The sequence below is a fragment of the Ostrea edulis genome, chromosome 10 (assembly GCF_947568905.1).
Source record: "Ostrea edulis chromosome 10, xbOstEdul1.1, whole genome shotgun sequence".
NCBI classification, from domain to species: Eukaryota; Metazoa; Mollusca; class Bivalvia; order Ostreida; family Ostreidae; genus Ostrea; species Ostrea edulis.
In genome coordinates this window covers 7,686,904-7,708,199 of record NC_079173.1, presented here as the reverse complement: position 1 = coordinate 7,708,199, position 21,296 = coordinate 7,686,904, and the positions used below count along the sequence as shown (strand labels likewise).

The window sequence follows — 21,296 nt, the reverse complement described above, 5'->3', positions numbered from 1 at the left end:
TTTGAGGCCTCATATCGCTGTATTCTTGTATTGCCGTCTCATAAATTTAGCATAAGAATTCCTAATATATTTTCCCACTATAGTTGTGTCAAAACATACCTTCAAATATTCATTAAAGCCCCATACGACACGAATACTCACAACTTCAAATGATTTCTTTTGTTGTATTTGTTGTTTTACGTTTCATTCGAGAATTTTTCACTTATGTAGAATTTTATGAATGATCCTTTAAAGCTTCCATACAATTTTGGCTACGTGTATTATTGATTTTTTTCCACACCCTTCCTTGTCCACACGGCGCTGAAGAAATATGTTCGTCACATTTTGAATTAGTAAGTTATTTTTATACAAGCTAGATTTTTGATTACATAGCGAACCGTATCTAAAGTCTAATTCCAAGCTTTTGTAATTCTCTCCAAACAATAATGACTTACAAGCAATTTATGTCCCAGAGTATTGCTATATCTGTGATATAAATATAGGTTACATTATATGTCTCAGAATTCATCTTCGCAGAGAGAAGACAAATCAAAATTAATGAATAAATCTTGTAAAACACCATTAAAAGAGTCATTAATCAAAGTACTGATAGACGGTGGCCTGGATTGGGTGACCTAGCGATGGTGACCTTAAAACAATACCGATATTGCAACTGCCTGAATGAGCAATCCTTAATGGTGATTCGTTTTGTGATAATAATTAAGTGATGATAAAACACGATACACTAGTTCATAAATAGTTTATATTAAATCCAAAAGAAGAAACATCTATACTTATGAATTACCAATTTTTGCCAATAAACTCCGAAACGCTTGCTCCAGAGTAACTGCTTGTACCTTTGATATTGTTTCATATATAAGTCCGTAAGCTATAACAGAATCTTACTTGATTAGTAAATATCGTAGAATTAATTAAAAACCTACTTTCGTTTTCGATAAACTACACTGAAATAAGACCTTTATTTAACCAGGATTACATATTTAGCGATAACGCTAGTTTTCAATATGGTCCTGCATATAACATACATACAGACAGATATTAGTAAAATAAACACAGATTAAAAGAAGTAGAATACATATAAACTTAAGAAATAATTATGAATGTAAGATAAATAGAATACAAAATGAAGCTTAAAAAGTATGGTGATAATCTCTAAGATAATTTCTCTTAAAACACGCAACACTCGTTGAGTTTCTTATGTTTTGACTCAAGGCATTCCACACTGTGCTCCCTGAAATGCTGAAAGATCTTCTATAATATTCTGTTTTTGCCCTGGGTATATACAAAATATTTGAATAAGAATTTCTAGTTTGCCTCTGACTGACTTCTGATACATATTTAAAAACATTTAAATAATCTGGCATTAAACCATGTAAAACTTTATACACTAAAATGACTTTTCTATAGACAAAGTAATCTGATAGAGGCAACCAGTTAAGTTCTGTAAACATGACATTAGATGGTGTTTCAAAATTTCTGATGTTAAGAATTACCCTTGCAGCTCGTTTTTGCAATATAAAAAGCTTATTCACATTTTCAGCATTTCTTGGATTGCTCCATATAGTACAACAATATGTAAAATGTGGAAAAATCATAGTATTAAAAATCTTCAGCAGCGCATCGTTTGACATAAAATATCTTATTCTTCTTAAAATGCCAATTCTCTTGGAAATCTTGTTCATAAGTGATTCTATATGACTTTTCCAGGACAAAGTTTCATCAATAATAATACCAAGTAATTTTGACTCCTGAACACATTCTATGACATGGTTATTTATCACTAAATTTAATTTTCGATACTTTGATAATTTTTGTGCCGATCCAATAAGCATACATTGAGTTTTAGACAGGTTTAAGCTTAATTTATTTTCCTTAATCCACATTATACTGCGCTGAAGATCTTCATACATCTTTGACTCAATATTTTCCACTGACTTATCTGTTACATCTTGTGAAGTATCATCTGCATACATATTTACATGAGAATGTTTCAGTGCTTGTGGATAGTCATTAATATACAGGATAAAAAACAATGGGCCTAAAAATAGCAAAATAAGAGTAAAGTGGGGGATCCAAGCCCCCCCCCCCCACCCTCCAAAACAAAACAAATTACAGCTTAAGATAATACGATATGAAGTAAATCCGTTGTTTATCAATGCTTAATTCTGGTCTTACAGAAGAAATAAGTTTTGATAATTGTTGAATAAATAAAATATGCCTGTTCGATTCTTCAATCCGTGATTTTAGTGTTGAATCAGTATTATGGAAATTTCCAGAACGAAGCGCCTAGAACGTGGCAACATTATATAGGTCTACAACCAATCGCACATTCTCGGGCCTTTCTGCCAATCGAGAAGTTGCAATTCGTTTGAGTAGGTGATCAGTGTTAGTTATACTTATAATAGTTTTGACTAGGCCCTTATCATTCTATGAACGTTTATAACTATATTACTTCTATACATTTAAATTGAGGCAAGCTACTGACAAACAAGTTGATGATACAGGGGTTTCAACAGTCTTGATTGAAGTCAGCATTTCGCAAATTCTATGTTCGTTATTACGATATAGTTCGTCAATACAACCTGTCATTGGGTCAAATGCTGTCTGGCGTGTTTCATACCGATTGTTAGGCCGTTCTTGGCACACTGATTTTGGCTACGGATAACTCCGTTTACCTGATCAGGATATAGGGCTCATGGCGGGTGTAACCGGTCGACAGGGGATGCTTACTCCTCCTAGGTACCTGATTCCGCCTCTGGTGTATCCAGGGGTCCGTGTTTGCCCGACTATCTATTTTGTATTGCTTATAGGAGTAATGAGATTGATCACGTTATCTTCGCCTTTCATATGACAAAGACGGACCCCTGGACACACCAGAGGTGGGATCGGTTTAAATACATTTTTCTGGTCAAATTACAGCACAAGAAACAGTATCTTTTGGGATGTTTATGAATATATTAAAAAGAAAAAAGAAAGAATCTTCACATGTGGCAACCATCTGTAATTTGATGCTACGTGTAACATAAAGCGTTGGTGTTATCATTGTTGACCGATTGATTCCCTTTTGATTGAACTGCCCACACACCGTACATGATAGCTGAAGGAATCCCGTCGCTTTCAGTAATGTTTAAAGACCCAAACATTCGCCGGGTGAAGGAAGATGCCACTGAGACTTAAGCCGAGACGCGTGGAAAGTTGGAGCTATTGAAACAAGACCAACGGCAATTGATATCAATATGAAGTACCCCACCAATTACAAAGAATTTGAAAATTAAGTTGGAACACGAAATTTCGCCTCATTCAAACAATTTTGAATTACCCATGGAAAATAGATCTTCATAGTTTAGATAATCAATATTTTTTATGAAATAGTATTTTGCAAGAAAATATCCAGAGAATACGATTTTATACTCCGTGTGTCACGGAGGGCTTTCAAAGAAACCACAACTTCAAAGGCGCCAAAGTAGGCCTACACTTGGACTCCCGGTCCACGGTGTCCCGTGTTTTAGGAACATACCGTTGGCTCATACTTTATCTAAATATGAATAAGTACTCAAATGAACGAAATGTACATGTAAATATTATTTTTGTCAGCTCTAGAAACTTTTCTTGATTACGTTAACAACAATCTTCACATTTCACCCTCACAGTTTTTACAATAATCAAATCCTCTATGTATAATTTAGATACTTTTATTCTAAGTATTCTTGTTTACTTACTCAGTTTTACTTACGAAACCGGCAGAAAAATTGCTTATCTAACATCAAACTGGATGAATCTCGTTCCTCTCAAATCCAGTGTGCATGTGCAATTTTCTTGTTTATTACAACGTCGTTATCTTATGAATATTTATGAATCGAGGAATGTAACATATCAGTAATTGGGAATTATATTCGCGTATATAGTACAAAATGTTAATAAAAAGGCTTGAAAAACCGTTTACAATAATACACATTTAATTATATTTATATTACAAATCGCATTTTCCTCTATGAACCAACCAATTTCAGCGCGCGACACAATCCGTTCACATTGACAATTCATTTCTTAATTGATAGTAGAAACAACTCAAATTTCTTGATTTTCTGCCTGCAAATTTCCGCCGCTATATACGCGAACGCCCACAGAAGCGGCAGCATAAGACAATGGCTATAAATAGCCACCGTTTAAAAATCCTCTATGTACAACTTAGGTACTTTTACTCAACGATTTCTTTGACGACAAAAAAAAAAACAAAAAAAAAACAAAACAACAAAAAAAAAAAAACAAACCCAACAACAACACAAACCAAACAAGGTTCAGACAGAAACATTTACCCTTGTTCCCGATATATTCTACAATTGAATTTAAAGGATTTAAAACCTATATTACCAGAAAACCAGAAACCTCTTATTACAATAGCTAATCAATTCCTGTAGTTCGAATATATTGTAAATATAACAATATTGACGGTACAAAATGTAATGCAATGTTTTATTCTGTTTATAGAAAAATGGCTACAGTGAAAAGTTTTTTGAATGAAATAGAAAGTATATGCGAGTGTAACATATGCTGTGTTGAATATGACGAAGAAAAACACGTTCCCAGAGTTCTACCATGCCAGCATACAGTTTGTACTGATTGTTTGATTAAACATTGCAGACGTCATAAACTAAAATGTCCTTTTTGTAATCATGAACACAATGTTAGGAACGGAGATGTAAAAGGTTTCCCGAAAGATAACACCAGACGTGATTTGAAGGAGCTATTGGAGAAATTTTCTCAGTCCTTGTGTGGTGTTTGCCAACAGCATGATCATGTGAAATATTTCTGTGCCACATGTAACATTCGACTGTGCCGAGAATGCTACAAGAAAAAGAAAGCAAGCAATTGTAACACACATACTGTTGATATTATTGATGACTCCCAGGGAACACCAGACACATCGTTGGATTCCACAGAAAATAATCCAAAGAGTGTCTGTCTACTTACTGATCATGAGAAGAATGAGCTGAAGTTTTTCTGCTCTGAAAAATCCTGCTCTACGCCAGTTTGTGCCAACTGTATCGTGGAGTCGCATAAGACTCATGACATTAAGGCAGTCAAAGACGAATATGCGAATCGTATGAACTGTATGCAAGGGAGTTGTAAAACAACTCGCGAGAAAATCGCAAGTGCAAAGAATCTTTTAGAAATTGTAGAAAAAGAATATGCATCATTGAAGGATACGGACAGAAGGGGCAAAGAAAGTTTGGAAGCAGTGGCAAACGAAGGAATTAAATACATAAATAATTATCAAGAAACTGCTAAACAAAAGACGCATGAGATGTTGCAGACTAACTTGAATATGTTAGAGAGAAGAAAAGAACAACTGCAGAATTTCATTGAAAATGCCACAGAATGTTGTGCCATTTCAGAAGAAGCTCTGACTGGAAATAATGCCGTCGCATTTTTGTCGGTAGAAAGGACTTTGACAGAAAAATTGAATGGTTTCAAACAGTCTGACGTTGATACGCCGTTAGACACAATACCAAAAGAAGACTTGAAATTACAAATTCCTATCGTTGAACTTCAAGAAAGAATAAACAGAATGACTAGAGAAGGCCATGCAATAAATGATGGTAGACGTAAGTATATTAAATGTATCCATGTAATACACATTTGCATACATTAAAATTCCTATTCCTGAGCATTTTTTATAATTTCATTTGTTCATTTCGAATAGGACCCTGGACCGTCTTTTTCGAAGAGTATGAAATGCCACCATTTTCAGCTATTCTTGCTACATTGCTTGCAGTTATTTCTATAGTGTTGTGGCTTAACCCCTTACCTTATACACTCTTCTTCAACACCGACCGTAAGTATTTTCTTTTTGTTTATTTCTGGACTTATATTCTTAAACTCTCTACTAGAATTCAAATTTCATCTTCAAAGGAATGGATCTCATAATGTCTGTATATTCATATCCATGTTCGTCTAAAACCTATATAATATAGTAGTCACCCATATTTTTCTTCTTCTAGGCACATGTAGTTGATATTTATTTTCGTAATAATGGGCATGGTTACGAGTCCCCGACTCAAAGAATAAGATCCATGACCTCAGTGAAAGATGAAGATAACGAACAGTGATCAATCTCATAACTCCTATAAGGAATGCAAAATTAAAAGTAGGGCAAACACGGGCCCCTGGACATACCAGAGGTGGGATCAGATGCCTAGGAAGAGTAACCATCTCTGTCGTCCGGTCATACCCACTGTGATCCCTATACCTTGATCAGTTTTAAGTCTTGGAAAATTTTAGTGAAATTAGGGGCCACATGGGGCATTTATCTTATCTTGTTCATTCATGTAATTGCTGATAAATACGCTCTTCAATGCGTTTTAGGATCCCTCAATAAAAATCAAGCAACAACGTCAATATATTTTAAGTTGGAAGTTATATCATTGAATAATAAAGTATGAATTACTTAGCCAATCAAAATCTGGGTTACAAACGAAATTACATTATGAATTGTTACAGGTTCCTATTTGGCATTTGATAGCAGTCAGACGTCACTGATGTGCTTAACGACTGACAGGAGGATGGCATCATCCACACCAATAAAGAACACCAAGCAGACTTGTGGTAGTAAACAAAGCCGGTACATCTTTAATGGGGCCTTTACCAACAAATCATTCGTGTATGGAAATGGTGAACACTTCATTTATCGAATTCACGTGTCTGAAATTAAACGATACTACCCTGGCCAAACTCTTTTTGAATTCGGAATTTCGAAGAGTTCCATAGACAGAAGAAATATTCTAGGACCATCCTCTCAAGATTTGTATGGATGGTCTCTTAAGATATTGAACAAAAACCGAGATTACACACTGATAAACACTGATGGACGAATTGTGTATACAGGTGTTATTTCCGTTTTTGACGAGGAGACTTTTACATTTCGCGTAAACTTGAAACCCAATAGAACCGTAACGTTAGAAATACAAAACAAGAATGTCAAATCTTATAAAAAATTGGATGAAACTAGGTCAATTAAAGGCAAAAAGTGGGGATTTGTAAAATCATGTTATTCGTACGATGCTCACGTAACCTCTCGTACTTTAAATGACAATATTGCTTTTAATAGATCTACACTCTACCCCCATCTTTATATATCAACCAATAACAAGACAATTTCAAACAAAATCGCCCCCTCTTTATTACAGAAGCGAATCGTCAAGGGTAGCAATTATCAAGACATCATGCTCCTTAACTGTAGAAACAAATGCGTTTATGTTCTAGAATTCAAGGTGAACTCTCCCCATGATCATAAGATTTTATCATTGGTTCTAACTAATTCACAATTTTTACCATCAGCATATTATAATGTATCTCTGTTTTCGTATGTTTCTTGTAATGTTAATCGGTTATTCACAGGGACATCTCCCACACATTGCTTATCTGTAGATAATGAGCTATCGTCCTATTCAGTAGAAATGAAATCCAACAAGTGGCATTCTTTGGCAATCATGGTGAATAGAAACCGCCATTCAGCCTCGTTCCTTTTGGGAGGAAAGGTAATTGAAATACAAGACGGTTTCATATTTGAAAGAGGAACTCCTATTTTGCGTTGGAATGTGGAAAACATGCATGATAATGTAGAAATTCGGTTAGGCGACAGGCAAGATTACGATATTTTGACATGGTTCCTGAACTACATTATTTCTCCTTACACGGCTGATTTATTGTCGTGGATTCCAATTTCTCGTATATATCTCGCGTGTCTTATAACAGTTATGTGGCCTGTCATAAAAGACCTGTTCGATCATTTCAACAGAATCGGACTAAGAACTGACAATGTAGAGAGAAGACGTAGAGGACGCCGCCGGAGACTGTAATGACGTCACACAAGGAAACTGTTTTCATATGCATTTCTCGTTTAATGTTGTATACACGTGTTCTTATATTACATCACCTTTCTCTAATAAGTTCTGAATGAGAATACATTCGTTAGTTGGGTATGTGCAGGTTATGATTTAGCTATAGAAATAACAGGACCTGTTCTGAAAAAAAAAATTGAGCGACTTATAAAACAATACACCTAACTCATCAAAGAACAAACAGTTTGATAAGGTTAGACGTTTTACAGTGTGAGTAGTTGTTTCAAAAGGTGGCGTATACAAGAGTGGAAGGGATACAATTTCCTCTGTCAAAATGCAAAATATTTTGTCCGTCTGTCTGTCTATACGTCTGTCCGCATAATCTTGTCCACTTTCTCCTCCGTAACTGCAATAGATGCAAATCGAACGTATTGGTATTTGACAAGATAAGGTATGTAGTTAATCTATTTCTTTAAATTTGGGGACTGACCCTTGTGGTGGGTGGAAAATAGACGGAGTTCAAACATTTTGTCTTTGCTTTTCTGTATCTATATCAGTTTCATTCGATAGTAGCATGTTAATGTTGTGATAATAGTTGTAATAATACGTGGATAAAATGGACATTTAAATGATTATAGTATATTGATTGATTGATTGTACATTGTGTATATTTTAACGTCCCTCGAGAATCTTTCACTCATATGGAGACGTGATTATAATGTATATCAAATTTTATCATAAAATTTATGATTTAGTAATTGTGTTTGTGAATTTAAACTTTGGGATAAACTGGATGAAAATTCTCAAGTATTACAGACAAAATGATTCATGTATAATGATGTATATGTGCATGTATTAAAACTTGCTTTGCTTGATGTGTGAGTATACTCATAATGCATTAAACACATTTTGTGGTTTAACATGCCAATCCCGGATTAATCGCTAGAAATGCACATTAGCGTTAGCAAGGCATTCATCGTTTTAGATCACTCATTTCTGATGCGTGGATCGCAGCGTCACTGAATCTAACACTTTCATCCCTAAATGACGCTTGTCGACATTTGCTGCAGATGTCAACAGTCAATCTGTGTTGCAACAGTGATTAAAACTTTAAAACTTGGAGTGAACGAAAGTGACCATGAATTCGGACAGGCAGTAGAGGATACTGGTGAATCTTAACACTTTATACAGCTCTTTTTATGATAAAAGTGAACAAAATGAACAGTGATCAATTTCATAAATCCTATGCAGAAAAGAAAATTAAGATTAGGTCAAACACAGTCCCCTGGGATCGGATGTCAGGGATATACCGTGAAAAAAATTTAAATTGCATTCCTCACAGGATAAACGAGAATGATAACTGGCATCATTATCTTAACTTTTTCATGTCACTCATACTTATGAAACTGGTATCACTTTATGCATTTATATAACCAAAGTACAAATTTATGAGAAAAACGTGACAATAGCACACTGTGGTTAACCTCTAAATTCCTTAAAGAATACAGTATTAAGAGAAGGGCAAACACGGGCCCCGGGACAAACCAGAATTAGGATCAGGTGAATAGGAGGAGTAAGTTTTCCCCGTCGATAGGTCACACCAGCCGTGAGTCCTCTATCTTGATCAGGAAAACGGAGCAATATACTATTATTGACTGTTTAGCAGGGAGACATCACAAATTATCAGGTCTGAGTAGGGTTATCACCCGAGGGCGCTTATGCGCCCTCGGGTGATAACCCTACTCAGACCTGATAATTTGTGATGTGTCCCTGCTAAACAATCCATAATAGTTTTATTATCCTGAAGAATCTGAACGTTAATAAAAACCCTATTACACACTTATTGACTTGTATCATGTATAGAATAAGAAAGGAAACATCGGTAGCCTTCTTTTATTTTTTATTTTTTTACATCAATAATCTACAAGAAAAACAGATAACACCACCTTTAAAGAATTATGTAGGTTAAATTATTTAAACAATATTTTATTATGTATAATAAATTATGTAGGTTAAATTGATGGAGGTAACAAGATTAAGATGTTATCTGTATAAACAGCTACACAGTAAATGCCTATCATGCAAAAGTCCGAGGAACCAGAGTCTCATTTTCGGTCGACAAATTTTGTAGGTCTTTATTTTTTTCCAAAACGTTTCTATAAAACTTTCATCTGACCGTTCTTGATTTCCGTGTGAAAATGTACATATTACATTACATGTAATTTGGCAAAAATCCTTGTAATGCGCATACTCACAAGACACGCATTGTGACCAAATGTTTGGAGTCGGGAGAAGATTACGTTCCTCCAACATCCTCTGTGTTCACCAGATTTGGCCCCCTGCTGCTATTTTCTGTTTCCCAAACTCAATATCTGTTTGGAAAGAGAAGCATCATTAACTACACAAAATGATGGTGTTAAGGTGGTGTATGATGCACCTGCTGTTTATCAGTACAAGTATCTAAATAGTGCCCCCTTTGAAGAGTATAATTGTGAAAGGTGAAGATAACGAACAGTGATCAATCTCATAACTCCTATAGAGGTGAAGATAACGAACAGTGATCAATCTCATAACTCCTATAGAGGTGAAGATAACGAACAGTGATCAATCTCATAACTCCTATAGAGGTGAAGATAACGAACAGTGATCAATCTCATAACTCCTATAAAGGTGAAGATAACGGACAGTGATCAATCTCATAACTCCTATAAAGGTGAAGATAACGAACAGTGATCAATTTCATAACTCCTATAGAGGTGAAGATAACGAACAGTGATCAATTTCATAACTCCTATAGAGGTGAAGATAACGAACAGTGATCAATCTCATAACTCCTATAGAGGTGAAGATAACGAACAGTGATCAATCTCATAACTCCTATAAAGGTGAAGATAACGGACAGTGATCAATCTCATACAAAATAGAGAGTTGGGCAAACACGGACAAATGGGTATACTAGAGGTGGAATCAGGAGGAGTAAGCATCCCCTGTCGACCGGTCACACCCGCCGTGAGCCTTATATCTTGATTAGGTAAACGGAGTTATCCGTAGTCAAAATCAGTGTGTGAGGAAGAACATAACGATCGGTATGAAACACGTGATATAGCATTTAACCGAATGATTGTTTTTTGCATTAGCAAGCTAGATCATTTTAACAACCATACAATTTGCGAAATGCTGACTTTAAACGAGACGGTTGAAACCCCTCCACCATCAACTTGTTTGTCAGTAGTATGTCTTGATTTAAAAACTGATCAAACGCAGAACAATATATTGCGTATCGAATCAGTTAATTGATGTTATGTTGTTTAATGTCCCACTCGAGAATTTTCACTCATATGGAGACATCACCATTGCCGTTGAAGGGCTGCAAAAATTAGGCCAATGCTCGGTGTTTACGGCCTTTGAGCAGGGGGGATCTTTATCGCGCCACACCTGCTGTGACACGGGACCTCGGTTTTTGCGGTCTCATCCGAAGGACCTTCCCATTTAGTCGCCTCTTACAACAAGCAAGGGGTACTAAGGATCTATTCTAACCCGAATCCCCACGGGATCAGTTGAGAAATATAAACACGGTATGCAGGGGATTATGAAATATTGCTACATAAATATGGAAAGTTGACGATGGAGAGGCTGAAATCATCCCGTTTATCTTAAAGTTGGGTTGTTAATTTTTCCTGAATATCCATTTTTAATCAAATATCTAAGTACGAACCAGATGTAGAGGACTCTGGTGTCTTTTGTCTCGAGTTCACAGGGATATATCGAATCGACATATGAATAAAAATGATTATTGTTAACAGACAAAACGTCGTCAATATATCTAAATGTCGAGTTGAAGGCCACAGCAAGAGGTTTTCTCTTCTGATGTATAAGCTTTTGAATATACTCTTTTCAAAATAATTTAAAAACAGGTCAGTTAACAAAGGAACACATTTCGTGTCCATGGGAATTTCTACAGATTGTTGAAATACATGATTACTAAAGTGTGGCGAAGGCTACTTAATTCCTTGATTTCACACACGGATCGCAAATTCACAGTTCATACATTTAATAAACATTAAAACGCATATAAAGATATAGGGCTCACGGCTTGTGTGACCGGTCAACAGGGGATGCTTACTCCTCCTAGGCACCTGATCCCACCTCTGGTGTGTCCAGGGGTCCGTGTTTGCCCAACTATCTATTTTGTATTGCTTATAGGAGTTATGAGATTGATCGCTGATCGTTATCTTCACCTTGCATACTGTGATACACATCTACAGATACATTATAAAACAAATATAACACATTCAATGATTATGAAATATGTAAATGAGTAGGTAATTAAATAATATAGATCAATATATATCTAAATCATACAAATCTAAAATCGCCACATTGGATACAGAATAATAATCTTCAACTATTATTGAAGTATGAATAAATGCTAGATCTATTGATATAAACAGACAATATCCCAACACAAACCTATTTCTATTCGTAATTTACTATTCAATCTGTATTCTACTTTACTATGAACACCCTGTTATTTCACTTCTCTACTTATTCTACTCGTTCAAGTCGGTCCAGCTGTCTTCTGCTAAATTCACTTCGTGTCTTAATAATGTTGAAATGTAAACAATCGGATAAAAACGGACACGGACTAAAAACTAATGACAAGTCATACTAAGACAAAAACGGAATAATCAAAATTCTCTATATAACAAATAAAATGAAACTGATAATAAATCAGAATGACTAGAAATGCAGGAAATAATTCAAAATGTTAAAATAATTGCGGATTCGCAACATAAAGACTACGAATATATTGTCAATGAGGAACTCCAGCATACTTTCATTTCAACACCAGAGTACTTGTGCATGGAATCAGAGTGATGTTTAATATTTTGGACGACGGATCACTAGATAGGAATATTTCCGTTTTCCATTTTTGTTGAAGAAGCAACTTTATGATGTCAAAAAGTATATTCTATAATTTATCGTGAGGAATGGTCGTGTAAAATGTTGATAAATCATACGTTTAGATGTTGTCGATTTGCGAAAAGTTTTGCAATTTGAAATATACTAAAAGTTCTTTAGAATATTTTAGAATCCACGTGTGGTTTACACCACTTCTGGTATATTTTACAATGTTTAACATAAAAAAAAATTTACAATATTTTTCTTCAACGGCAAACAGTCCATTTGATAATATAGAATTAGGCAATGTTGTCATGGAAACACTTATGCTTTGTCAAGTGCTGGAACACTGATAAAAATAAATTATATTCACCTACCCACACGTTAAGCCAGCGCGTTACAGCAACATACATACTATATTCACAAAGCAATAATATATTCGGTTTAGGTTGAACGTATTTCATTGTTGCACAATCACAAATGGATCTAACACAAGTTCTAAACTCTTAAGATCCGCGCTCCCCCCCTATAAACATGGTAGTAACATAAATACATGTATTTTATAATATGCATGGTGATTATACGAGATGAAATTTGACAGGAAGTACACTTGGGAATATTGAATATTAGAAATGACATCTAGCAACACATATTCGCTGTAGAGCATGGATTAGAGACACCAATTTGTTTAATGAATATGTAAATTTTAAAGAGAGAAAAGATATTGATTTTCCTCATTACTGAAAAAAGCATGTCACCCCACTCACAATCAGCCATTTGTTAATGACAACCTTGTTAAACAATAGTTCTTCAGTATTTCAGGCCATGGAATAAAATCAATAAGCAATTTATACACGAGAATACTACATGCATAAAGATACGAAAATGCACATAAATATTTCAAATTCTTTTTTTTTCTCTATCAAACGTTCACTATACTTTAATGATGCACAGAATCGTATCATTTTTCTTTTCTAAATATATTGCTTACGTGTACGAATTATTCCGCAGTGTAATGGACATTAAAAAAGATCACAGATGACGAGTTCAAACTGCATCTGTTTGGTGTGGTACATGTATTTATGTCACTGTGACCTAGATTTAAACGTGATATATGTAAAACAGCATTTGAGGTATTACTTTTCAAAACCTTTGCACGTTTTCCTTAATAATTGCCCTTTGGGGACGAAGAAGTTCCAACTTTTGACACAGTATAGTTAATAAACGATTTAAAGGATGAATACCACACCGACTTTCTTTGGGGTCATAATTAGATAATAAATATTAGAAACATATTTTTGTTCTTTTGGATTTATATTGTCTAGTCTGCTATTAGATTTATCTTGTCTAGTCTGTTAGGTCGGTGGTGGAACGTGCTTAAGGAATGATATGGAAAACGTCTGGTGTCAGATCTGTAAATCTGGACTGGACCCTCCCTTCCTTTCTACTGAAACTGCATTTTTTAATAAATTATGTAAATCTACATGTATAAGAATATTATTGTACATATCCTCCAATTTCCATTCATAACAGATTTCTTTAGCGCGATAAGTATTCTTGAATGGCTCTCTGTGCTTAAAAGCTGATCCAGTCTTTCAGTCTATATTTGAATGTCTACATTCTGGAGACAGATTGATTGATTGAATATTGTTTAACGTCCCTCTCGAGAAGACTAGTGAAGCAGAATAGTATCAAGATCACGAACGTTTCACTTCCTGCAGCTGAAATATTGTCTAAATAGACCAGTGTTGTGACCGGTCAACAGGGAATGGTTACTCCTCCTAGGCACCTGATCCCACCTCTGGTGTGTCCAGGGGTCCGTGTTTGCCCAACTATCTATTTTGTATTGCTTATAGGAGTTATGAGATTGATCACTGTTCGTTATCTTCACCTTGCATGAAACACATTTTTTACTTGATTGTACTTTATATACAAACATGTAAGAAAAATTACAAAAATATCATATGATTATCCTGTATCTTGATTACTGAATCCTCTCAATATTGCATCTACTAAAGAAATTTATTTAGACATCAGAGACTCTTTATACCTTAGAAACTGATTGTTACAATTATAATACCATGTAACACTATGTATATATAATTACATGTATCTTATACTACATAGATAACAACACTTACATGTGCTTTAGTGCCAATAATGAATTGAATTGAATTGAAATTACGGTAATACGTGACGTGTGTAACATGTGACCTCCACTATCATACTATTTATATGTTGTCTCTGGGTCATTGCTCCACAATTCAAGACATGCAAGGATGAGAAGTATTTCTCTACTATATTGAAAATTCGGGGGGACAGATGGCTAGGCAGAAATGCTACTCTTGTACTCTACAAGGACACAATGTATAATGTTGTTTAACATTTATTTGGTACTGGTATTGTTCCAGAAGAGTAGTTGATTGGCATTATGAAGCCAATCTATAAAAACAAGGGTGATCCATTTAAGCCAGAAAATTATACACTAATCACTTTATTAAGCTGTCTAGGGAAAGAATTTGCGTATATTTTACGCAATTAACTAATCATTGCTCGTTTGAAAGGACTTAACGATATTGTAATGAAGAGTGTATTTATAGATTAATATCTATATTGGGCCTTATGATATTCCTATAACGACCAACTTCAATATATAACCTATGATTATAAATTCTATACGCAGTTATTTGTTTTCTATATTTGAAATCAATTGCTTTTGTAAAGTATGATTGCAGACCTAATCCGTCAACAATATACTGGGGGGAAATGCCCTTTAGAAGAACTTGATACCATAGGAAAGATGTTTTGCTTATGTTCATCAAATATCCTTTGTTGTGTAATATTGTATATAGAATTAAGATTATGTTGGTCGATATCATCCCATCTGCAGGAGAATCCTAACTTTGACAACTCTTCCTTAATGTTCAAAATCCAGCTATCATTTCGTGAAATTATATCCTCATCACAAGCTTTCAAAACACAATTATCAGTTCTACTTAACTTCAATCAGTATTTAAAAGTTCTTAATGAATAACTGAATTATTGAACTAAAGCATGATAAACCTGAATAATAGATATCTATCACATGTTAAATGGAGTACTTTCAACTACATGAAATAGTAGTGTGAGATTTAATTTATACACATGTATCTGAAAAGGTGAAAATAACGAACAGTCATCAATCTCATAACTTCTATGGGCAAACACAGGCCCCCGTATATACCAAAGGTGGGATAAGGTGTCTAGGAGAAGTAAGCATCCCCTGGAAACCGGTAACACCCGCCGTGAGCCCCATATCTTGATCAGGAAAACGGAGTAATCCGTGGTTAGAATCAGTGTGCCAAGAACGGTCTAACAATTGTTATGAAACACGTCAGACAGCATTTGACCTAATGGCAGATTGTGTTGGCAAACTAAGTCGTTATAATACGACCATAAATTGTGAAAATCTGACTTTGAACGAGACTATTGAAACTCCTGTAACATCAGCTTGTTTATCAGTAAAGTTATAGTACAATTTAATACCCAGGGGGTAAAAATAGGAGGATCTTTTCTTGCTTTCACACTAAACATGTAAAAAAAAAACCCCATCCTGGTTTAATCTGATATAAAGGTACTTACATATGGTGGTGGACGATTAATAAAACAGTGAATAGAGAATGACGTTTGAATTTCAACATTCAACATTGTGGTTTAGTATCTAGTATGGATTCAAAAGTCACGACCCTGTCAAGAATTTCCAATTGTTTTATATCAGTGACCTTGACACCAAAAGGACATTAGATCAGATCTGTATTTCTCGAAATAAACTAAAATCAAAACTTGGTCTTAAGTCTGAAATTTTTCTAAAATTTTGATTTTTGAATAAAAAGAAAACTAAAACTTGAGTGTGTAGTTTTTTTCTTCCGGGAAATCCAAGCCAAGATCATCTCCATGGCATCAGCAACTTAATACATGTATACTGAATATATACTTCATACTCCTCCTAGGTACTTGATTCCACCTCTGGTGTGTCCAGGGGTCCGTGTTTGCCCAACGCTCTAGTTTGTATTGCTTATAGGAGTTATGAGATTGATCTCTGTTCGTTATCTTCACCTCTATAGGAGTTATGAGATTGATCTCTGTTCGTTATCTTCACCTCTATAGGAGTTATGAGATTGATCACTGTTCGTTATCTTCACCTCTATAGGAGTTATGAGATTGATCACTGTTCGTTATCTTCACCTTTATAGGAGTTATGAGATTGATCTCTGTTCGTTATCTTCACCTTTATAGGAGTTATGAGATTGATCTCTGTTCGTTATCTTCACCTCTATAGGAGTTATGAGATTGAGCACTGTTCGTTATCTTCACCTCTATAGGAGTTATGAAATTGATCACTGTTCGTTATCTTCACCTTTATGGGAGTTATGAGATTGATCACTGTTCGTTATCTTCACCTTTATGAGAGTTATGAGATTGATCACTGTTCGTTATCTTCACCTTTATGGGAGTTATGAGATTGATCACTGTTCGTTATCTTCACCTCTATAGGAGTTGTGAGACTGACCACTGTTCGTTATCTTCACCTTTATGGGAGTTATGAGATTGATCACTGTTCGTTATCTTCACCTCTATAGGAGTTATGAAATTGATCACTGTTCGTTATCTTCACCTTTATAGGAGTTATGAGATTGATCACTGTTCGTTATCTTCAGCTTTATGGGAGTTATGAGATTGATCGCTGTTCGTTTTCTATACCTTTATAGGAGTTATGGGATTGATCACTGTTCGTTATCTTCACCTCTATAGGAGTTATGAGATTGATCACTGTTCGTTATCTTCACCTCTATAGGAGTTATGAGATTGATCACTGTTCGTTATCTTCACTTTTCATGTGTTTGGTAATGGCATTTCGTGGTTTGGTTGGATCATTTCTTATTCTAATTCTCAAAACTTAGAATACTCCCTCCCGTATACACGAATAGCAGTCTATTTTGGTGCGCATGCTAAAACAGTCATTGAATATAAGCTAGAGTAATCTGTAGTTAATGTTGTAAACTTTTTGAAATTTCCTTCTTTATAAGCTGCCTTCCTGTTATGCCCTCTGGACCCAAAATCGGAATAAACTTGTCTTATCTTATCTAATAATCTTTTTCCGCTATGACGTGGATATGGATTATGTACGTTAACTTTTGATTTTAGTCCAACGGAAATATATCATCTCTTTGACGTTAGATTACGGTATATACTAGTAATGTCTATGTCAATAATAAAGTTTTCTTTTAATTTTTTTCATAAGCAATACTTGGCTGATTTCAACCCTTGCGTCAACTGAGGCGCAAAGATAGAATCGGAAGGGAAATATTTTTGGAAATAATATACATTATACGCGATTCTGGGACATGAAATTCGAAAATTGGGACCAATTTTGAGGAACAGTTTTAAAAGGGTAAACGAATCTGTTAGCATAAGGCTATACGATGAATATGACATGTGCACATTTCGGTATTTTAGCCTATTTAGACTTAATGTTGACGGAAGTTGATGATAGACATGACGTAACAAATATTAAGCAGTTGTGTCGTATGTGAATTTGACTTTTTGTGCATTGTACTCACTAACGTCTAACGTGAACAACCCATCATCTTTAATTTTAATGAACGTGTAATATGACCATTATTGTAATGGGCAATCTTTATATATCATGACTTTTCCAATTTTGTCCGCAAGTTCCAATTTATTTAGATTTGCGAATATCGGAGCGACCAATCTATTTGTATATTGTTTTAAAAAGTGCGTTTGGGGAAATAATCAAGTGTTTTTTATTGTTTCGGTAGAATTTCGGAAATTCTATGGTCGTTTTTGTAATTTAGTTTCCAAATACAGCCTGCCATTAGACCGAATGCAGTGTAATGAGTTTCATACCAATTAATTGTTAGGTCGTTCTCTGTACACTGTTGTCGTGCTTGCTGTGATATATGTCAAATAATATACAGCGAGGTTATATTAATATTTAACTACTATTTAGCAAACAATAGCATGGTATTTACTACAAAACATACAGACATACATGGCATTCATGTATGTAGGCTCAACACAGGCATATGTTAGGCATATAGTCACACAAAAATAATAAATAAAATTTATATAGCGCCTTTATATATATATATATATATATATATATATATATATATATATAATCGATGCCATTTATTCCGCAGTAGCAGTGATTTTTTTTTTTTTAAATCATCTGTATAAATATCAATCGTAGAATGTTTGGATTGTTTTATGTCGGATAAGTGTTGCTTGAAACAGCAGAATTTGTTTAAGATTTTTTTTATATTCAGAGTGATGGGTATACCGTGGGTTTTAGTAATTTCCATGGTGTCTACCTTTTATTCATACGATACAAATGAAATTATGTCGCAGATTAATGATGGCTCGCATTACTTTCAGTAAAAATTTACAATTGATGGCTTAAATAAAACCCCTACATAAAATTTTGTTGGTCGTGTCATGTACCGTTTTCGTTACTTGTTTCAATGGAAAAAGTAGAGTATTTAGTATATCTCTTTGTGTATATTGATGTTCTTTGATGTCAATGTATAGTGATGTTTCCTACTTTATATAAATCCATATTAAATCAGATTGTCGTTTTTCTTATTTGCAGTTGCAGTCCCTTATATAGGGCTCACGGGTGTGCGTGACTGGTCAACAGGAATGCTTACTCCTGCTAGGCACCTGATCCCACCTCTGGTATATCCAGGGTTCCGTGTTTGCCCAACTCTTTGTTTTTGTATTCCTTGTAGGATTGATCACAGTCCGTTATCTTCGCCTTACATACCGTGTCAAGAAAGAAGCGGCACTGGGCTTCGGATCTAGATTGCTCTCAGGAAGCAACCATGTAAACCACTACATCACAAAAGATCGATTTATAAAGATATTTGAATGGCAGAAAAGGAGGACCACTAAGCCTTAAAATCAGTACAATTGGGGAGAAAAATATACCTCTTGGAAACCCTCTCAAAAGTTTCATGAAAGGCGAAGACAACGAACAGTGATCTACCTCATAACTCCCATAAGCAATACAAAACAGAGAGTCGGACAAACAAGGACCCCTGGATATATCAGAGGTGTGATCACCTAGGTGCCTAGGAGGAATAAGCATTTCCTAAAGGGAAGTGAATTTAGCAACGAAAATGGATTTGAAAACAGATACATGTAAATGAGCTCAGATTATACACTGCCCACGATAGATAAGTATACACTCACCAAAATAAGTTTCTTGCGCATGACAAAAATGAGTTACATCATAGATACAGATCTTTCAATGCAAAGTACATAACTCTTACATATAAATAAATGATATTAGGCTTTTAACTTTCTATATCCTTATTTTTTGTTAAAATATTTGATTTTATGAATTCTCTAAAATGAGATATTATGGAAACCTAAACTTGAAACCGTTTCAAACTAATTACTAATACATAATAGTGAGCATTGGATGTGTAATATGCCGAAAATATTGACTGTTCATTAAATGTTTAACATATTTTGTGTTATAAATTGAAAGTTGTACATAGTGAATTCAGCTCTCTTTCATTGTATTGAATATATTTCATGCCAAAATGTGTAAAAATCTTATTTGTATACATGTACTTATTTATGGTGGGTAGTGCAGACATATTGCAGGAAAATAAGAATTCCCTTTAAATTTCTTTGTCATGAACTTATATAATTTGCTGTTGTCTCTAGAATATCAACATACCAAGGTACAGCCCAGCACTTGTTCTCTTTGGGTAGCTCTTCATGACAAATGTGATGCATGCAATATATAAACCTTAGTATATCTGTGTAGGGCCATGTGTGAATATCTGAGGATGTTCGAAAATGTGTCCTGTGCAATCTGACCAATATAAATTCTGGGACAAATGGAGGTGCAGCTGACAAAGCTTCCCCCAGCAAACTGTGACGCTGGCTTCATTTCTCAGTAACGATCCACCATCTGAAGAGTTCCAACCGGCAATGGTGACGTCTCCGTATTTGTCACAAATTCTCGAGCAATATACAACCACAGTTACGACCATTTCTCCTGCAGACTGTCATTGTCTCACAGGGTCATCAGCGTCATCACTATCTCCGGCACCATTAACTGGAGGTGAAACAAACATGGCCGTTGTCTCACTCAGTTGTTACACTGCCGTGACCTTACTATATCTATCCTCCCTCAATAGTTTCAGTCCAAAGCTTTATCGGAGGCAAAACCGATATGGCCATTTCACCAGCAGGCTCTGGTATTTACTCACAGAGGTTATTAGTGGTATAACTAAGTCCTGCACCAGTTGTCACAGTCGGAATGACCGTTAGACCAGCACAAAACGACTGTTACCCACTGTTACTAACGCTTTGTACTTCAGAATGCACTACTGAAGTTACTTGCAAGACTCTTAGAGGAGTAGGCAGAACAAGGTGCCCATCAGTTACACATATATTTACATACAGTGGGGAGTGTGTAGACTCAGTTTTCAAACCAGGCACCTCCTTTAGGATCTGATTGTGGAGATGTTAAGA

At 35.1% G+C, this 21,296-nt stretch overlaps 1 protein-coding gene across 3 annotated transcripts; it reads left to right on the top strand.

Moving 5' to 3' along the window:
* Nucleotides 1-230: 230 nt before the first annotated feature.
* LOC125666695 (tripartite motif-containing protein 45-like) lies at nucleotides 231-8,716 on the top strand. 3 transcript variants are annotated; one of them, XM_048899912.2, is made up of 4 exons: nucleotides 231-332; nucleotides 4,489-5,606; nucleotides 5,705-5,836; nucleotides 6,502-8,716. In XM_048899912.2, exons 2-4 carry the CDS (start codon nucleotides 4,493-4,495, stop codon nucleotides 7,857-7,859), a joined length of 2,604 nt encoding a protein of 867 aa, XP_048755869.2. In that variant the 5' UTR covers nucleotides 231-332; nucleotides 4,489-4,492; the 3' UTR covers nucleotides 7,860-8,716. The 3 variants fall into 3 exon arrangements, with proteins under 3 accessions (XP_048755869.2, XP_048755868.2, XP_048755871.2); XM_048899911.2 differs by lacking the exon at nucleotides 231-332 and having other exon boundaries at nucleotides 2,751-5,606; XM_048899914.2 differs by lacking the exon at nucleotides 231-332 and having other exon boundaries at nucleotides 2,751-5,606; nucleotides 6,003-6,726.
* Nucleotides 8,717-21,296: the final 12,580 nt, after the last annotated feature.